Source organism: Tachypleus tridentatus, chromosome 7, assembly GCF_004210375.1.
Source record: "Tachypleus tridentatus isolate NWPU-2018 chromosome 7, ASM421037v1, whole genome shotgun sequence".
NCBI classification, from domain to species: domain Eukaryota; kingdom Metazoa; phylum Arthropoda; class Merostomata; order Xiphosura; family Limulidae; genus Tachypleus; species Tachypleus tridentatus.
The window spans coordinates 22,827,685-22,849,569 of NC_134831.1; the positions used below are offsets into that span (position 1 = coordinate 22,827,685).

General features: G+C 32.5%; 1 protein-coding gene across 7 annotated transcripts in view; it reads left to right on the forward strand.

The window, feature by feature from the left end:
- Positions 1 to 21,885, forward strand: part of Cox11 (Cytochrome c oxidase copper chaperone COX11) — a 27,603-nt gene continuing 5,718 nt past the window's right edge. Inside the window, exons 1-5 of one of the 7 annotated variants that reach the window (XM_076510741.1) lie at positions 1 to 183; positions 10,799 to 10,863; positions 12,759 to 12,914; positions 14,931 to 15,056; positions 20,300 to 20,341. In XM_076510741.1, the coding sequence (XP_076366856.1) occupies positions 69 to 183; positions 10,799 to 10,863; positions 12,759 to 12,914; positions 14,931 to 15,056; positions 20,300 to 20,341 (504 nt within the window). In that variant the 5' untranslated portion in view covers positions 1 to 68. Of the gene's footprint in view, positions 458 to 10,464; positions 10,864 to 12,758; positions 12,915 to 14,930; positions 15,057 to 20,299; positions 20,342 to 21,885 lie in introns of all 7 variants that reach the window. The other 6 variants (XM_076510742.1, XM_076510740.1, XM_076510737.1 and 3 more) reach the window with 6 other exon arrangements.

The following is a 21,885-nucleotide window of genomic DNA, read 5'->3' on the forward strand; positions in this document are numbered from 1 at the left end:
CTGAAACCGTTTAGTTTATATTATGTGACGTTACTGTGTGACGTAAATGTTTATATGTGCACATTATTATGATTTTTAAAAAAATAATTTTATTCCTAATATATATATATATATATACACACACACCCACGTTATTTTTCAGCCAATTGTTTCAGTCCGTAATCGAAGGAGTGTACGTACTAGGTCAGTGAATTAAACGTGTGTATGTAACTTTCTAGTAGTGTTGTAAATGTAACTAAATTACCTGGTAGAGCACGCTCTTTGGATTTGATATAGTATCAAGATGCTGTTTGTAATATTTCAGTTGGTACTTTTGGTTGTTTTCTAACCTATTTTGATTGGATTTTCCTAGCTAATTGTATTGTATAGGGCAATTTATAAAATTTGTTTGAAAGTTTAACTTGTATCAACGTAATGTAGTTAATAATAATAACTTCACATCGTGACCACCTAAAATGTGAGTGTAAATACTAAGTCGTAAATAAATATATTCGAAAAATAAATAAAAAGATAGATTAATAAAAGAAGATTTCTGTTTGGTGAATACCTGATGTATTTCATGTATAATATATTTTACTAAATGATATTGTAAAGATTTTTTTTCTGTCATAAAAAAAATTTGTTATGTCTACAATAAATCTATAATTAGTCTCTTTAAAACTATTACCACAGGAGAAGTAAGACTTAATTGACTTGTAATTATCTTGAAAGTGTTTGTCACTTTTCTTTAAAAATAGTTATAACAATTACAAACATCATAACATAAGTATGCCCATGTGTTCAGTAACTTTATGTGAAAATGGTGCATCATGTTGTGTGCCAAATGTGTAGAAAATGTTTTCTAACATTACAAAATTAGAGGCTGGTGTTGTAATAGGTGTGTAAAGTATGCAAAAATACTGTCCATCTAATATGTTTAGGTGAATCATGTTGTTTGTAAAACGTGTAGAAAATGTTTTATTAACATTACACAGTTAAAGGCTGGTGTCGTGATATGTATTGAAAGTATGCAAAAAATACTGTGAGTCTAATATATTTAGGTGCTACAATAATCAGCTTCCAGTTTTCTGGCATCTTCCAACTATTTAAAGACTTACAAAATTTCTTGTAAGGGGTTTATTTATGCAGTCTTTAATTTTTCTTAAAATTCATGGATAAAATACCATTCTAGGAGCTGTACCGTTATTTAAAATTATCCAGTTTTTTTTTTCACCAATTTCAGAGTTAAAAATTAAGTTCATGCACATCTTTATTTCACATCAATAATTTCTCAGAATTTGGTGTACTGTTCACATCTTCTCTAGTGAAAATGTAAGAAAATTTAACAACTAGTCTATCCCACAATATTTCATAGTAACCTTTCCTTCAGTTCTCATTTTAACATTATCTTTTTGTATGTATTTAATGAATTTTTTTACTCTTTGTTTTAGCATTCTCTATTACACTTTTATCATACTTTATAATTTTTCTAATATTTTTAATCAACTTTTAGTTTTTGAAATCCTCTAATACTTCTATCCTAGTAGCGAACTTAATTAAAATTTGTAATGTTTATATTCTAATGAGCCACCCTGGTCTCTTACATGCAGTGAACATGATTGTTTTTTCAAAAGTCATTCTTAACCTGATGATGACCTTAGGATGTTGAACTGTTGTTGTTTTGTTAAACATATTTTTGAGCTTGTCAGCTGTCTCTGGAATACTTTTACATCAAGTGGATTTCTCCTCATTATGAATGATCACTTGTACCCAGTTACAGCTGTATTTATACTGAAAATTAATAATATATCTGAAACAGTATTATCTTTTGGAAGTCCCCTACCCATATTATAAAGAAAACCATCTTTAACAGTTTCCAAGAGTCATGTACCCATATTCTTCAACACTAGTCTCTAGGGATACAGACAGTGTCTCACCAGGTTTTGGAAAAAGGACAATGTCTCTCTCACATATTTTTTCATATGGTCTACTTTTTTAAGGCATCTTGAAAGTTTGTTTACAATCTTAGATTTGTTTGTTTCAAAGTGAAAACTTAATTATGTCAGGAAAATTACTTCAAAAAAGTATTTGTTTTCAAGTGAGAATTAATTAGGTAGGTAACTTGATAATTATAGTTTCTATTTTTCAAGATGAGAAGTTACTTATTTTTGCAAAATATTTGCACTTTATTTTGTAAAATTGGCATCTCATTAGAAAGAAATGGTTCTGTTTTAATAAAGCAGTTGTCAAACACATTTTTCAGTTGAATACAAGACTAAAAATCTCAAAAAATGATTGGAAAATACAAAAGACATACAAAAAACACAATTTTGTCTGAACATAAAAATATGATGATTCAATTCATGTAAAGAAAAACTTTCAGCAATTGCCTACAATTAAAACATCATTCAAAAAAATCTTCAATATTTATGAAAAATTAGAGAAATTTTGGTGGTTGACTTTATCTGATTATTGAGTTTAAGTCTTATATTTATAATTTTTCATGAAATATGCAACTTATGCTTTATCAGAGTAACAACAGAGTACCTGCTGTAATTTGTCAAATACCTCCTTGATGCACTTTAGCACTATGAAATGTTCATGCAGTCACACTGGCTAGGGAAGATTGCACAAAGAACCTCTTTGAAGCTTGAAATAATGGTTTCAGAGCATTTGTTGGCCACATGCATCCATCATTTTGGAAGTCTGTAGAGAGTTTGAGAAAAGGATAAAAGTTGTGGTCAACCAACAAAGAAACATCTAATGTAGTTCTGTAATTTTTTGCTCCAGTGAGATGTTCTAGATCCCTAGTCTCCCAGTCAGTATTCCAAAAAATCCTCCTCCTCCATATTAATACAGTAACTTGTTAACTGATGCATTCTTGATGTCATTACATTTATTTCATCAATCAGATTAGGTGGTGTTAAAGAGATCTCAGTTAAAAAGCCTTTTACTCCTGTCTTGTATAACATTTAATGACAACTAGCAGCTTCTTGATTGAGCTTATAGTGCTAAAAACTAGGTTTCAGTATTTGTGGTAGGCACAGCATAGATAGCTCATTGTGTAGCTGTTCACTTAATTACAAATAAAGCCCATCAACTGAGCTAAAACTAAATATTTAAGGACAAAAAGGGGTTTGTCGGATGGTATATCTAGACTCTTCCATTCATTGAGCTGAACTAAACTTAAATTCAGTCAACTTTTATCATTTAAATATTTTTCAAGCCTTCCCTTTAAACTTCCTTAAATTTATTGCATTCAACAAATCTGAAAGGTAGTACATTCCAAAGGCCAACAAGCCTGTTAGAAAAGTAAAACTGTCTTAGCTGAAGATAACTCCTACTATGACAAAATATATTTTGTGTCTCCTAACTTAATCTTCTCACCATTTAGTATGAAAAAAGAGGATGCAACAACACTATCAATTAACATTTCTGAACACCTCAATAAACTCTCCTCTAATGTTTCTGTTTTCAAGAGAAAACAATTTCAAATCTTAACCTGCCCTCTTACTGCAACCTATCCTTTCCAGATATCATCCTAATGACTGTCCTCTGAACTCTTTACAACAGTTCCTAAGGTAAGGAGCTTAATATAATACTCCAAACGTGGCCTAACTAATGACCTATTCAATGAAATTATAACATTTTTTAGACCTGTATTCAATATTTCTGCAGATATAACCTAAAATTCTGTTTCCTCTATCATTACCAGTAGCATATTACTTGGATAGCTTAAAAGATTGATCAACTAAAACACCAAAATATTTTTTTCTATAACACTTAAGGTTATTCCCACAACAGTTATATTCATAATTCAAATTATGATATCCCACATGTATTACTCTGCATTTATCATAATTAAAAGTTATCTGTTGTTTTTTTGTTCAACACAACAAATGTAAATTATTTTTCAAAGTTGTAATGGTATCCTCCCAGCTAGCAACACTCAAAACCTAAATATTAACAGCAAGTTTAAATTTATTTATCATTCCTTCATCTGTCTCATTGATTTAAATCAGAAAGAGCAAAGATCCCAACACTGAACCTTGAAGCATTCCACTTGTGAAAATAATCTAACTTTGACTGAATTCTGTTTATAACAACCCTTTGCTTTCTTACGTCCGGTCAGTTTTCTATTCAATGAGCCAATTTTTTTATAAAATAACAATGTTTGAAATACTTTCTATATCATTTCATGCAGTCATGAACTCAAGATTTTGCCAAGAGTTTTTTATTGGTATGTATCCTGTTGGATCACCAATTTGTGATGAATTAGACTTGAGTTATTTTTTAATGTGAATGATTGGATATTGTGACTATACATTTCTTTTTCAGATTGTTTGTTGCTTGTGTCATTCTAAACTGTGTTTACAGTTTAATTAAACTTTCCATTAGGAACAGCTGTATGAATAAGAGTTGCTACACAGCTTGAAAGGGGTGGTTGCATGAGTTTCGATGTTGTTATACATGGTGTGTAACATATGGCCAGTTTCTGATACAAGTACTTCCCTCCTCTTACAAGATTATCTATTTTCATTCATTGTTGCCCTCCATATGCAACTTTTTCTTTACTCATGCCACAAGTCTTCTCTTCCCCACATTGGAATCAATTTATTCTAATGTATGTCCCATGCAAATCATCATGCTTTACTTCTCCACCAAGAGCAGATTAAACTCATGATGCATGTGACTCCCTCTGTGTGCCTCTACTGAACTTTCACTTTTTTTTTGTACTTGGATGTTTTTCTAATGGGTCTTGATTACAGTTTGTGGTCATAGTTATTTTTCAAAGTGATTATACAGTTTTAACATACCCAGTTTTGTATTGTTACATTAATTGTTTCTCATTTTAATTGCATTTATTTATACATTTTCTGTTGTAAACTATTGAAGCATGAAACCTGAAGTCCACAGCACAACTTTGAGTATTTCAGTTTAAAGAGGTGCTTTATTACAGGCAACTTATTGGGAGATTTGTCAAATTTTATTTGCAGGGAGATTGAATATTACGTGGGTCAGCCTCTATCTTCAGACATTGCTCTGCTTTCTTCAGAACGTCTTGAACATGTGAAGGGTGATGAGGATTTAGATCACCTGTTTCCACCTATTGATTTGTCATGCCTTCCTGTACCTTTCTTGAGGATCTAGTTCAACATTTTATGCATTTTATTTCTTTGGTATGTGAGGTTTTATCCTTCCCTCTTATTTTTTATGATTAACACGCTTTCTTACTGCATGAATATTCTTCCCAACCCTAATTGGTTTTTTTTTTCCTACCATCCTTTGACATTAGGGTTCATGTTGAACAAGTTGCTTCATGAGCTTTGGATCAATCTGCTCTCTCTTATCATTGGACAGATTATCCTCATATCAGCCAATAGCTTTTGGGTTATGTTTTACCTGTTTGGAAGGTGGGCCCTGAATTCCTTGTTAGTTTCACCAATGCCCAATTTTTTGCTTATGTCTTACTTTTGCAACTCTTTTGTGGTATTCATTTCCTGTCAGAGTCTCTTCACAGAAATCATTAGGGATTTTCTGGTGACATTCTCTCCCTCCTTAATGCTACGCTGGCTTGTTTGTTTTTCAACCCTGGCCTTGCAAACATGGTTTCTCTGTTGTTAAGACCTTCTAGGTTGGGATACTGTTTTATCTAGAGCTAGCTTACTTTCTTCTTATTTCTGGGATTTATGCATCGCTCCATTTTTATCATGTTTCATCTTCAGTATGGTCCTGGAGTGTTTGGAATTTTAGGTAGCATCTGTCAAAAGCTGTCTATTTTTTCCCATCTGGTGATCTGTTTATCTCAGTTGGAGCCAAGTGTGGCACAAATTCCAGCTTCCCAGCTTTCTCCTTCCTATCCTTTACCTATCCTTCTTCCTTGAAGTGCCTTGACATGTTTTTCTTGGCAAAGCATGATATGTTACCAGGAGTTCCAGTGACTACATGGTAGGTTCTAGTCTGGTGGGGGCTTAACTTGTGCCTTTTCCTAACATGCTATCAAACATTTATCAGGGTATTACTTTTATCTGTTTGTTGTTCCCATGAGATCGAGTTACTGGAGGCCTGTCATCAATTTGTCCCACCTCAGTTGCTTCATTCACCTTCCATGTTTCATCATGAAGTCCTATCTTACCTTCTGGTGAGCATTTTCTCCAGGTCTATGGATGACCAAGATGAATGCCACCAATGCATACCTGCATGTTCTTATCTCATTGTGGTTTCTTTCATAGTTTTCATTCGTCCATTGTTGGATGGTGTACTAATTTTGTACCCTACTCTTCAAGCTGTTAGGTGTTGGGGCTTTTGATCCCCATTTTCATGTAACAGGGCTGCATTTCCATTATTACATGGACTACTGGCTTTTGGCACATTCTGAGTTGTACACCCCTGTGTGTTACCTCTAGTAGCCTTTGTGTGATAATTCGAACCTTGCTCACGATTCTCCTGTTACACTTCTTCCTTGTACAGTTTTACATCTGTTTACAGATGCATTTCCTCAGGGCTGGAGTGAGTGGGTAGACCACCAGAAGGCTTTTGTTTGTTGGTCTGTGATTGGACAGTCATCATGTATCAATGTCTTTGAGCTTCTAGCAATCTGTCAGGCTTTAGAGAGGCTTTGGCTCTCTCTCTCTCTAACGAAACATCGTCTGGTGATGATTCATTCCACACAATTTCATGGTAGTGGCCTATATCAGTCACTGAGGTGGCATCTGGCCTGAGATTTATGTTATGTCTGTTATGTCTTCTTACATTGGATCACCTGTGTTAGGCTTACACACACCACATTAGTGTACTTTCAGTTTTGTAGCTAATCATCTTTCCTACCTGAAAAGATTTATCCTATGGAGTGGTCTTTATTTGATTAACATTTAATTCAGGATGTATAATGAATCTACAAACTTTCTTTCATGCGTAACATCTCTTTGTTGCACAAACTTAGAGGTGTTGAAGTGTTTAGAAATGACATTTATGTTGCAGTCCTCTAGACAGTGGCAGAGAATAGACAATTAGTGATATATTGTGTTCTGTACATGCTCTTTGATGTGTGAGCTCAAACAGTGTATTGTAGAACCTACATAGCCAAAGTTACACTTTGAACATGTAAATTTATATACAACATAAGAGTGGTGCATAATTGGGATCCTGTATTTATATTTAAAATAATTACTTAAATGAAAATAGTGGTTTAAACATAATTCTAAATTTAATAAGAGGGTAAATGTATTTATTCAAAAGGGATTTTGAATGGATTTTCTTTAATTGTGTTGAATGGTTACCATTAAATTGTATAATAAAATAAAATGTTTCTTTATTTTCAGTATGCTTATTAGTTTTTGGGAATGTACAAACCTTTTAAGTATTTCTTAATAACACTATCAAATAATTGTATAGGAAAACCTTTTTTTTGTATTTTTTCATGAAAAGAAAAAGAATGAAGTGTGTTACAAACTTAATTAATTAAATTATAAATTAGGTTATTTTTATATTCAAAAAGGTAAAAAATTGTGTAAATGAAAATATTAACCTGTGAAAGTTAGCTATTAAGTCAGCACTTTGTGTCAAAACTTCTACCTATGTTAAGTTTTATTGTCAAAAAAGGCAAACTTTTAACTGTGTTTTTCAACTACATATTTAATATTTTTATGTTAATTATTCAAATAATTTTGAAATTCTAAAGTATTAGATTTATTTTTTACAACTAAAATATTTCATCCACATATCTTCTATAACATAAAGGTTTAAACTTTACTGGACAACTTTTCAACCATTTTTCTTCATAATAACTTAGAAACAAATTAGTCAAACATAGCACAACATTTGAAATAATAGGTACCCCAAAAATATATATGTAAAAATGGCTGGTTTGGGTCAAGTAAATTTTTTATGTAGAGGAGAGAACAATGTTTTGACCTTCTTTGGCCATCGTCAGGTTCATAAAGAAAGAAAGAGGTAACTGACTGATAGCTGACCACATCTTTGAAGAGGGTCATGTAACTGAGTGTAGGAATGTAGAGGGCATGCTTACATGTTTGATTATATTTATTTATATAGGTATAAAGGTGTTCCTTTGTATTGGTTTATTCTGGGCTTGAGTTGTTGTATAAGTGAGGCTTCTTTAATCTTGCATTTGTTTATGTTTGTTTCTTTATTTAGTATTTGGGTGTTTTCTATTGTTATGTTGTGTTTATTTGATTTGCAGTGTTTGAAAACATGTGAAGGTGACTTTTTGTGTTCCTTGAACCTGGTTTCCATTTTTCTACTTGTCACATGATTGTACTATATTTATATCGGTTGAGAAGTGATGCATTATAACACATTGGAATTGATTGTTTCTATGAGGGGGTAGAAAAAGGCTTGTGGCATGTGTATAGAAAAAGCTTGCATATAGATTGCAGCAATGAACATGAATAGCTAATCTTGATGGAAGAGGAAGAAATATGTGTATGTATATATATATATATCAAAAATAAAATTTCTAGTTAACCTTATGAGCTAAGGGAAGTAATGTATATAGAAAAATTACAACTTATGTTTTACATCATTAGGTTTAACCCACATTGTAACCTCCTTGAATATTTAGAATACACAATGAGAGCAGTTATAAATTACTGCCCAGTGTGGTGGTCAGTTTCTGGAGTTTTACTGTTTTATTATGTAGTTCTGATTTTCTGTTTCCACACATCTTTCTTCTCTTCCTCCCCACTACTTATTCTTGCCTTGTCTTGAATGAAGTTAATTCGGAGTGTGTTTATTGGTATCTACTATGGATGGAAGATGTGTTGTTCTGCTATTGGCAAAGAGCTTTTGAGTTGTGTTGATTACATCATGCAGTTCATGTTATAACTTATGTTTTGGGAGGGAGATAACTCAAAGTTAGTGACATGCACAAAATCTCAGAGGCAAACATGCAAGGAATCAGAGAATAGGTACTGTGTGCATGATTATCTATTGGAAATGCATTTTCAGGTGAGGAAGATCTTATCCTTTAACACATTTGAACACACTGTAAGGATGCTCACTAAGTCAAATGTTATGCAAGAAACTACACCATACATTTCTTGTGCTTGATGCCATTGGAACCTGCTCAATGACCATCATTGCTTCACAGAAAATACATACCCAAAATCTGCACTGAGTGGATGAGAATGGAGAGTGCTAAACCTATTCACTCCTGCTCAGTGCTTATTGTTGAGATATGGTTCACTGTAAGACTGCTTTGGTACCAAATTTCTATAATTGACATGTGCATCTCTTACAAAAAAAAGACAGCGCCAAGTGCAGTCTTGCTCACCAGTCACAACTCCAAGGGTTTTCTGGTTTGTTTTTTTTTGCTATTTCAGAAAAGAGCTCATCTTTGTAACTGATTGACATCTATCTTTGTGGGATTCTAGCTCTTAATGGTACAGATAAGTAAGTAGCCTTCTGTGATTACCATTTTCCTTACATGGAAATGTATATTAAATAAATACCCTCTCTACACTGCTTTTCTCCCCTCTTCCAATGTTTTTGCTAAGTCTCATTAAGTATGAACCTATGATTGTGTGCTGATGCTTGTGATGATTACATGTATAGAGGCTGTATTACCGTCCTTGTGGTGGAGAGGTACAGCATCATGATTACATTATAGGATTGCACATGTGTAGAGATGAGATTTTGTTCAAGGCTTGTGGCATGCACAGGAAAGTCTGTGGCATATAAGGTAGTAACTCTTAGTAGTGTAGAGAAGTAAGTATCTATTTAAAATACACTTTCAAGTAAGGAAAATATTTACTTTGCTTGTCCCAACCCTTCAAAGTGAGCTATTCATGGAGAACATGTTGCACAGAATTCATAAATGTGATGAAACTGGCTAAAGTAAAGTCATAATGAATTTGTTGCAAAGGTTGTTTAAATAATTACATTTCTGCAATCTTTAAAGACTTGGGTGCAAAATTGAGATAGGTATTGTTGATTTAAAACATTATGGGATATATTTTTAAATGATCATTTTCAGTTTTAAACATTTTGGGAGTTTGTATTAATTTTATAGATAAGTCTCAAATACTGGAGAATGAAGGTTGTTAGATGAGTTCTTAATTGATTAATAACTTTATTAGGCTTGAGCCTTCTACTTCAAAAAAGGACTGTTTATCATGCTAAACCAATGCTATATAACTTTGTAGCAGTTTTTGAGATATGATACTGGTTTGTCATCTTATAGCAACTTATAACCTCTTTTTTTCCAAAACTCACACTTCATGATGTTTTTACATTTGTTGTAGCCTTTCTATATTCAGTGAGTTCTCAAGATGTGTTTGGTTTATTTTGGTGATGTTGTACATGTTAATGTATAATTTAGTAGTTCAATTCAGAACAGTGATTAACATCCCATACTGTAACTGTAAAATGATTAATTTTAGTATACTGATTTCAAGATGCGTATTAAGCAACAGGAAATTTGATTTATGGTATAAGTAATTTTAATTGTTATTTCATTTACAGTTTGGAGTTATTTTAAAGAGGGAAGACAACCAGTAGCTATTTAAAATGACTTCTTGTGTCAGGAAGTATTTCACAAGATTTTTACCTTGTAAAAAACACATATTATTGTGGTCTTCTGTACCAGTTTTTAATCATGTACATTTATCATTGAAGAAGAGTGTATGGTTTACTCATACAGCAGTACTGAAATGTAATGTTCAAAACTTTCACCAACCAAGCTTTTGTGATAGAAATATAAAAAAATCTTGTTTTGAATTTCAACAAAAAAGGTTTTTTGGAAGGATATCTGATGCTCAGAGATTTAAAAACAAAACAGTTTTGATATATGTCTCAGCACTGGTTGTCCTTGTAGGAGGTCTCAGTTATGCTGCTGTTCCACTCTACAGGATATATTGTCAAGTAAGAGAACATTTTGAACAAATTTTATTGATAAAAACATATTTACATTTAAAATTTAATATAAACATATATATGAATGTGATAAAGGTTTAGTTGCTGTTGTAAAAGCATTTTGTCAAAATGTGAGGATTTAACATAAGCCTATGTCAAAATTGCACATGCTGTAATTTTTAAAAACCAGAAAACAAGCTTGTCTTGAAGCTATTTATTTTATATTGCACCATTTTTGTGACAATAATCAATTTAATTTTAATTCAGATTAATTGATTTTTTAAATTACATTAATTGATGCTAATGGTACAACTACATGTAATTCATTATGCAACAACTCTCCACCAATAGGCGTGTGATTCCATCTGTTCACTTCCACCACACTTTAATTTTTTTATAGTATTTGTGTTGTGATATTTAGATGGTACTCTCTTCAAGTGTTTTTTTTTCTTCCATATCTTTATATCAGTTTCTCTCAACTATTTATTATACTATGGTGATGTTTGTAAGTTATTCTGTAATGGATTTATTTAATATTTGTATCGAGTTATGGGACTTATTAACTTATTACAAAAACTTATGAATTCCAAATTGTAATTTACCATTTTGAAGGCTATGCTTTCTATTAACTCATTTACACAGGCTTCAGATGATGGTATGGCATTCAGGAATTACTGGCTTCACTTTGATGGGAGATTGATTGTCCAATAAGATGAATCATTGAATCAAGTTTGGGGTCCTACACATTTTGAAATACTGTCCACAGGCATCTATTGCAGAACCTGCTAGGCCTACCTCAGTATTTTTTTAAACATATTCACAGTATCATATTCTCCTCCTCCTACAGACATATTTTCATAATGAGAATTTTTCTCTCTCTCTCTTTTAGTAGTGGGTACTTGCAAACCTTGTCCTACTTAGGCTTTGGCTCTTTTTGCCTTAGTTTATCATTCAGCAGAATTTCTTCTTTATTACATGTTCTTTCAGTCTCTGGTTTATCATGCTCTCTCTCTGGTATTGTTACCTGTTTGAGAAGTTTTATTCCCTATCTTGTTTTCAGCTTCATCTTACCCTATTGACTCTTTTACAGAAAATGTTTACCTTACATTTACATATTCTTTTTATTTTTTAAGGCATTCCACTTATATTTAGGAATTTTTTGTGGGATACCTCCTTTTCCTTCCCTCCATGTTGAGGCATTTGCCAACTTTAATTCCCTCCCCTCTACATATAACTTCTTTGCTTATGGTGTCTTCTTGAGTGGGACACTGTCTTGAATCATTTGTTTGCCATACGTTTCTAATAGAAATTTGCAGTCAGCTCTTTTTATCTACCTGTCTGTTTGTGGAGCCATTCCTGTAAGTCTGGTTTGGAGGAAACCTTGCAAAATTTTTCAATATCACAAGGTAAAGTTCCTTAACACACTTTCATTGCAATTGGGTCTTTTATAAAAAAGTTTATTTTGTGCATTTGTCTATTTTTTAAAAAGAAATAACTCAATAATAGCTTTATATCATATCCAAATGAAAAATGTTATGAAATAGACCATCACCAAAATATAAAAATAATAGACCTTACTTTATAACATTTTTTTCTTAAATTACTTCCTTAATGGAAAAATGATACTTCTTTTCTTTTTAATAATGTATATTTGTTATTATCAACAAAACAAACTTTGAAATAAAACTTCTAACCTTGTGAAATGTGAGATAAATGCAGAATTTAAAAGCAGGTAATCCTACTGGAGAATCATTGTGATATTTAATAAGAAAAGTGACTTTTTCTTATGGAGAGTCTTAAGTGTGTGTTATGAATATAATTGTTCTCTTATTGAAGGAAGAGATCTATGCAAATAAAATATTAAAGAGTAAATTAATAACTTAACCATTTTCTGAATTTCCAAGGCAACAGGTAAAGGAGGTCAGGCAGTGCTCAATAATAAAGAAGACAAAGTAGAAACAATGAAGCCTAATGTAGGAAGAATTGTTACAGTGCACTTTAATGCTGATACAGCTGCAAGTCTACAATGGAACTTTAAGCCACAACAAAGAAGCATAAAGGTTAGAGTTTTCATTCACATTAATTCTCTTTAAAAAGTATTTTTATTTTAGGCAAAGAAAAACACAATATTTTTTTCATTTTTCTGTGTTGTTTACCAGAAATTCTCCAGCCATCATGAAAAGATTTTGTGAAGGACCAGTCTGAATTTTTTGAAGAATTGTTTTGTTGAGTAATTTTTTGACACTGGTATTATAAAGTACATTAATAGTATTACATATAAGGATAATTGCAAATACAAAATATTTAACAGAAACACAATTTGGAATTAACCCTTTTACAACAGGTTCAATATAATATACACGAGTTCGTACACACATTTACACATTAAGTATTGAAACTATAATTTTTGATACACTGTGTATAATCACTAAAATTGGTAGAATTTTAGTAAAGATTACAAGTTTTTTTGTACAGAAAAAAAAATTTTTTTTAATGAAGTATTTTTACTAAAGATTTTTGTGAAAATATCATGTCTGTTTCATGACTAATCTAAGTGCAAAGTGGTTTCATGTTATAATTAAAAAAATCTATTCTTAGTTCCAAAATCTCAAATAATAAAACCTCTAAATACATCTCAAACGAATTCATTTCAGTAAAAGTTTATATTTTGTCTGTTATTTCAATACTCTTCCTTTTGTTATTTTTTAGAAATGACAATACTAAAAATGTAAAAGCAGAATGGCAAGGTACTATGCCGGTCTTGAACCCACGGCAACATCATTGAACTAATTGTGAAGTTTTCCATTTAAAAAAAAAGACCCTTTAACTCTTTCAGTATGGGCTTCATTTCTGGGACTCACTTTGTAATTATTTTGTACTTCTTATAGTTTTCATGCCATAGCTTTTAATTTGCTAAGCGTATGTTCACCAAATTCGGTAGATTATCAGTAAATGTTAAAAGGCCTTTGTGTGAGGTAACACATTTTTTCCATCAAGTCTTAAGGTTTGTTAGGCAATGTTTTTTTCATGCCTTTCTCTTTTTGCATGCTGCTAATCCAACATGCAAAGTAATTTTAATATTGAAAATACTTTTATGCATCAGAAAATTCTCAAATTTCACATTTCCAGGTAGTTATCAAATGTTTCATAAGAAAAACTTTATCTGTTATTTTCAATAAAGAATCTCTGAGTGGATTTGATCAATTTGACCAATCTAATAACCACCACAAAAAATTAGGAAATAAATCTAACTTATGTCTAGAATGACTACAGCTAATAACATGAAAACATAAATATTTAGAGTGAATAGCTTTAATTTCTTAACATCTTACCTTCATTCATATTTATAATATTGACCATTCAGTTGTGCCTGGCTATGAATACAGAAGTTACAATGGTATAGTGCAGATGCATTCATGTTACTGTATCCAAGAATATAAAACTAACCTTTACAAAGTGACTTCTTTTGATTACATTTAGGTGGACTTCTATTTTGTAAAATACAGTTACATTTCAATTTCTATGCATTATATATGTATATAGATTGTTACTTTTTACAAACAAATTCTTAAACTTATTTTTCTTACAACATAAAGCAGTAGATAAAAAAATAAACTATTTTCTTTTATATTTACAATCTTTGTGCTCTTTTGCTACTTGATGTTGGTTGCTAAGCCTCATAAAATTTGCATTATATATAGGGTTTTCAGTCATGACTTACTAACGTACGTTTATACTAGTATTATAATTCCTTATTTTCATTTTAACAAAGTCTGTTATTTGTTAATAAAATGGTCAGCATGTATACTGGGTATTTGTTATATATATAATTTTTATCAAATGCTAATTATGTTAAAAACTACCTTAAATTCAAAGTATTTTATCTTTCGTACCAGTTCAGTACTTTCTAGCTTAGCAAAATATACATGGATGTGCATAATTTATGGACTTAGAGATGTTAGTAATACTGAATTGATAGTGGTATTTTGATGTTCATTATGAGGTTGTGTTAGTATCAAACTGTGGACTTATGTTAATGTTGAACTTAATGTTGAGAGTTTACAAATTATTTGCAGGTTTTTCCTGGAGAAACTGTGCTTGCATTTTACACAGCAAAAAATCCTACAGATGTCCCAGTTGATGGAATAGCTACATATAATGTAATCCCTTTTGAAGCTGGACAGTATTTCAACAAGATACAGGTTAGAAATGGATATATTTAAATAAAAAAGCATCTTTTAGATGTAATATGAATAAAGTTATTTTGAAAACTAACTTTTTTGTAAAACTTTATTAATATTAGGTTGTTTTGAAAAATAATGGCAGATTTTAAATTTTAACTTTAGTAATAAATAAAGACATTCAAAAGCAACTTTATTAATCAAAATAGGAAAGTAGTGAACCTGCACACTTTTACTAATGAGAAACATGATTACTTATGCCACAATGATAAAACTCTGAAGTTCTAGAACTCAAAAATGCTTTAAAACCATTCTCTGCTGCTGCTCTGTTATTGAATCTTTTGTTCTGTAAAAACATTGTCCAAATGATTGAAAAAGTGATAGTTTGTGGGTGACAGGTCTGGGGAACAAGGAGGATGAGGCAGTGTTTCATAGTCAAATTTGTTGAGCTTCTGGAGCATCGTTTGAGCAACGTGTGGCCGAGCATTATCATGAAGCAAGATTGATCCTCTTCGATTGACTAGTGCTGGCATTTTGTCATGCAACTTTCTCTGTATTTCTTTCAGTTCTTGGCCCTGGTTGAGCAAGCTGCAATGGATAATACTGGCTGCAGACCACCATACAGTGACTATAACTTTCTGTTGTTGCAACTTTGGCTTTGGGAGGTGTTTTGGAACCTTGTCATAGCTGAGCCATTGTGCATATCACTTTCTATCATTGTAAAGGATCCTCTTTTCTTTGATTAAGAAATGGGTCATTTCTGTTGTACAAAATCAACATAGAGCACAATTCAAAGTGACAATTTTTCTGATTTTCACCGAAATCATGTGGAACCCACTTGTCAAGCTTTTTCACTTTTCCAGTTTACTTGAGATGGTCTGAAATTGTGAAAGTGCCAACATCTGATTCTTGTGCCATTTCTCGAACAGTTTGGCATGAGTTTCTTTCCATTAATATTCTCGGTTGTTTTTGAGAGCAGAAGGATGTTCTCTGCCATCCTTATCTTCAAGACTCGCATCTTTACAAAACATTTGGAACCAGTGCTTTACTGCATTTTTGAAAGTGGTTCCTTCTCTACTCTATTTTGACAATTCCACTGCTGTGGCATATTTCAGTAACTATGGGGGCACCTGTTACTATTGTCTTTGTGGTTGAACAATAGATCTCCTTTATTGGGTCCATAATCTGTAGATAAATCTCCTTGTGCATCATGTCTCACTTGCTTTTTACCTTGTGGCAGCTTATTTTTTAAAACTTGATCAGATTATTACATGGAGAGGTTTCTCAACCTTTTAATTTTCATTTCGGGTGACTATGCAATCAGTGAGGTACACTTCCCCTCAATACTTTTGCCACTTTACTCCAACACCAAGTTACGTTTTTTTTCTTTTTATCTCCAGTTCATCATCCTCAGATCCTGGCAGTGGATTTCCTCAGTCTGAACTGGACCAGCTGATTCCATTTACACTGATACTAGGTCCATTGGTTTCCTCGTTGTATGGTTCTTCTGCATGTTTTTTTTCTTCAAACATTCAGTGGTTCATTATGATCATTTTTCCTTTTTGTCATTTTCTCTTCCATCCCTTTCTCATCTTTATTCTTGCTCTTGATAGACATCTATTACCAGTATGTGCTTTTCATTTTTTCTTTGCCTGTATGACCTCCTTTAGTGGTTCCCATTTTCACCTTTTCATTCTCTGGTACCATTTATCTGTATGCTATCCTTGCTCTTTTACTTTTACTATTTGGGATTGTTAATTAATTAAATTGGTTTGTTCATTCTTGTCTCTTTCTTCTTGAATTTTGTTAACATTGGGCACCTTCCCATTTTGCTAGAGTCTCACTTTCATCTTCCATTGGAGGAAATTCTTTAGTCAGGCACATAGTTTAATTCTCATATGTTTGTTTCCCACCATTTTCATTGGGTAGCTGTTTCTTCAGTGATGGAATACCACTTTCTGCATGTTGCCATCCTTCAATCTTTGGTGCAACTTTGACTGGGTAAGTTATTGTATATTTACTTCATAAATTTTCCCCTTCATCAACACTTTTCATTTAAGATTTGGATCTTGTACAGTGGCAACCATTACCTGTCTGTGTATGCTTCCTGTGTCATAAATTCAAACTTTATGGCCAATATAAAGTAACAAACACAAAATTTATAGTAGGTTTTTCTTTCAGATATATTTGTTTCATGAATATACCCATTCTGGATCGTACTAACCTATGGATTTGCATGGCTGAAACAAAAGTGGATAACTGCCCATATCTGCAATTATTGGATTGAATAAATCAGGGAGGGGTCTTCTTTTCCATACAGGGATTTTGTGGTCCCCTGATGCACTGTCTGTGGTGTTGGCATTTCTTTGAACTTTCCACCATATTTTATCTCCCTTTGTTTTTCTAGTGGAATATGAGAGTTCTTTACACTTTCTTGTTCTGAGTCACTGGGGTAGTAGAAATTAGAGAAGTCCACGTGAATGTGTTTTCTTCCATTTAGCAGAAATTAAGGTAACAGTGTTCTGCTGGTGTAGGTGGGTGTGATTTTTCACTCATGCATTCCAAACTTGTGGAGTGGGTCCTGGAGGTTGATGTTGCATAAAGCTTCTGTGTAGTTCTCTTTGGATGATGAAGTTGTTTATGTTTTAAAAATACAATCCACTTCCATGCAGTGGGATCTGGAAATTGCTGTTGAGTGCCAGTCTTTGGTTCTGTGCAGAGGGTGATTTTGCTTTGTAGTAGATCTATTGTTTGTGAGTTTGTGCACATGCTCATTTTGTAGATCATTTTGAATGGTATATCCTTCCATTCTACTGAACTTGGAAGTGAAGATGATGTGAACCCTTCTCCTACCATGGGCCAAAGATTCTGTTCCCAATACCAAAGACTGGAGTTGATTAGCTTTCATATGATCCATCATACCTTAGCCATTCTACACTTTGGGGCACTTCCATTTTAGCTTTACCCATATTTCTGTCTGTAGATGGTTCTTCTACAGTAATTGTTCAGTGGGATTGAGCTTCTGATATATTGTGATTTGGATTCTGAACCATCTAGGTTTTTGGTTATGCTTCTTCCACTCTGCACCAATGTATGTGACATGGTACGGGAGTGATGTGACATCCAGGATGTTTTTTTTCCATGAGGAATAAATTTATGGGTGTTCTTTAAGGGATACGTGTTTTCTTAAAGCAAAGCCACAATCGGCTATCTGCTGAGTCCACCGGGGGGAATCGAACCCCTGATTTGAGTGTTATAAATCTGAAGACATACTGCTGTACTAGCGGGGGCAGTTAAAGGATACTTATTTCTGTCCTTTGCACCATTACCTCTGCTAATGTAATGTAGCATTTTAGCTGCACATGTGAGTGGAGGTAATGTGTGCTATATTGGAAGGAAGAAGTCATTATTTTTATATACACAAATGTATTTCTAATATGTGTTTACCTCTGCTTAGACTTCTCACCCTTCCTCTTCACTGAAAACTGATGCTTTTCTTTTCTCCCTAATTTCAAAGTGATAATCAGTAGAATCAAATTGAGGGAGTCATGTGTTTGGAGGGTGTGTCATATTCTTATTGGTGAAGAGCTTTTGCTTGATTATTTACATACAAAATGCAGTTGAACCATGTTGGTCATGAGGTATATGCAGTACTAAATGAGAATAGTCATACATATGAAAGGATGTAAGGGCATATCAGAAATATATATTCAGTATAGGAAAAGAATAAATTTGGGACCTGCAAGTAGTTCTGCAGAGCTTTGTCCAACCTCCTTTTGAACACTTGGTTAACTCTGGTGAAGTAGTATACTAAAAAATATCCTTTTTTTTACACTATTTGGCATGTGGTTGGATGTTTCTTTGCTCTCAACATTTCATATATATTTTTCTACTGAATCTGTGAGAACTTTTGCTTCATTCCTCCCAAGCTGTAGAAGAAGTTAATAAGGGGAGTCCTTCATTTTGTAGATTTATCTCTTATTTGGAACATATGGTTGGGGATACCTCTATATGTTGTGAACTAAGCCATTCCTGGTTGTTAGGTCTAGTTGGATGGGTCTTAGGTTTGCTGAAGGACACAGGTCTGGAAGGGTACTATCTGAATCTTTCTCTGGTGAGTATTTTGTGTTAGTAGTTCTTCAACATGGATTAACCTGACTTATAGCCCTAGCTATGCTATATATTCATTCTCAGCCATTTGCCTTTGAGATAATGGATGACTGAACAATCTTTGGTAGCCTCTCCACTATTTTCAATGTGGGATTCTAACATTTTGCAATGCAGAGAGGTGAGTAGTGTTTCTTAAGTTAACATTTTACTTGCTTGTAAAAAGTATTTCAAACAGATATATCTCTGCACTGCCTCCCACTTCTGGTGTATTTAATTTGCTTTGTTATGGATTATTTTATGTTCTTGTATGAGTGCTCATGGAGCTTATTTTGCCCCTTCTTTTGGTTGAGGGCTAGTCTAACGATGATTGCATCATCATAAGCTGGGACAAAATAATTTGAGAAACAGTGTATAGCAGTTTTGTTCAAGGCTTATGACATATACAGGAAATACAAGGTAGTTCATTGAAGTATTAGCTCTTTGCAATGCAGAGAGATGACTACCTATCAGGAATACATTTTTAAATATAAGGTGAAGTTGATACACTGATGATTCTTGCAGACTATGGTGGCTCACTCATGCTGTATTTATTCTTGCTCACACATATTTATTATGCTTGAAGAAACAGTGAAGAATTATTGTAACAGGAAGGATCATAAACTTTCTTAATTCTGTGTCAGATCTTGCTATATGCAATATATTCATGTGCATGTACACTTCCATTCCTGCTGAAGTAACAGCCAAGAAGCAAATGAGGTGTTCAATTACTAAATACAGATATAGAGATGATTTAAAACTTTGCAATTTCAGGAAAGGGAGATGCCTCTAAGGCAGAGATAAGGCATGTAAATAATTTTTAAAATGCTCAGTTGCAGAAAAGCCTACTGTGTAGCTTTTAATTAAAACAACATTTGTGAAGTGTTAAGGATATTAATGAGCATTCTGATGTATGCTTTACTGTTTCTAATATAAGGTTTCAATGGAATGTTTCAGATTTCTTTTGTAATTTTTGTCACTTGTATGAAAATATAATGTCATTACTACTTGTAGCTTCAGTTTATATGCAGTTACAGTACTTAAGTGTATTTGTTTTGAAACAGAACAGTCTGGGTTAAAATAAAATATTGTAATTTCCTTTCATATTTTCATTGCAGTGTTTTTGTTTTGAAGAACAGAGGCTAAATCCTCATGAACAGGTATGTCCTACAGCTTAAATGGTCATTACACTTTCAGTGATCTGAAATAATAGAGACACATAAAAAAATAGTGTAATTTTTTTAACATTAAAACTACTTGTAGGGCAGTCAAGAAAACCCTACTGTATCAGTTACAAAGGTGTTGCTCCGAAACCTTTATTACACACTACTTTTGTAAATGCTGTCATTATTAGTTGCAATTTATATAATAATGAATATTAGTGAATAATTTAATAAAGCAGAACTGTAACTTAATTAAGCACTGATATAAAAGCTTACAGCAGGGCCCATATTTACAGCATGTATCTAGATTTATGTGAAAAACAAAAAATGTTACAAGAATAAATTTTTCATTAGAGCATTAATGAATTTCTCTAGTTTCTTTGTCTCATTAAACAAGAGAGATTACATTAGTTTAAGTATATTCTATTGCACCATTGTTAATTTTATATAATTACTTGAATTTTAGTTTAGATTCACTGATACAGTTGTATTTCCACTGGGGAGATGAATTGAATTTTATATTTTTATCAACAATTAATAGTTTTGAGGCTGAAAAGCCAAAAGTGAAAGGTGTGATTGTGCAAGAAGACTGTTGTACATTATTGTTCTTGGTGGACTACAGTGAATTGAAAAGGAAAAGATATTTGTTTACAAAAAGTCTTTGAAGTAAGTTCCATGTAATTTCATGGAACAAGGAAATTATAAGATTATGTAAATGTACAATATGATTCCTCATAACATAATTCGTTGAGAGATTGAAAGTATGCTCTGCAGATTGCAGAGACTATATTAATGCAGAAAGGGAGGTATTTCAGGTATGCCCTAACTCCTGCACATTGACATTGAGGGCATTTATACACCATAGATTTTAACTAATGCTGTCAACAAAACAGTGGAGGAAGTGCATCTAAAGATATATTAATATGGGTCAAGCAATTGAACTACAACATATTCTCTCATTCTTTGGCCTTTTTGGAGTACTTTACTTTTAGTTCAATATGTGACCAAATTATGATTTTTTGACTTGTGTAATTGAAAATATTTGAACATATTAATATAACATATTACATGGTGTTTTCACAGAAAATACATATAGTTCAAAGACAAGGGACTTATTGATCCATCCCATATACTACCTTAACTCAATAATGAAATATTTAAAGCCAGTTCTTATTTAAATATTTTTAAGTCTTTCTTTAAACCCCTTAAATTAACTGCACCTGTAATATCTGAAGTCAACCCATTACACAAGCCAACCAACTTGTCTTAAATGAAGATGACTCCTAATCTGCTAAAATTTGTCTTACCATTTTCACTATTTAATAGGAAACAAAGATGAAGCATCAACACTGTTAATTTCTTTAAGAATCTTGAACACCTCAATTGAATCCTCTCTAGCTATTTCTTTCTCAAGAGAAAAATTTGAAGATTTAAACCTATTCTTGTATGACAATATTTTCAAACCAGATATTATCTTAGTAACCCTTATCTGAACTCCTTCCAACAGTTGAATGTTCTTTCTCAAGCAACAACCCAAGACT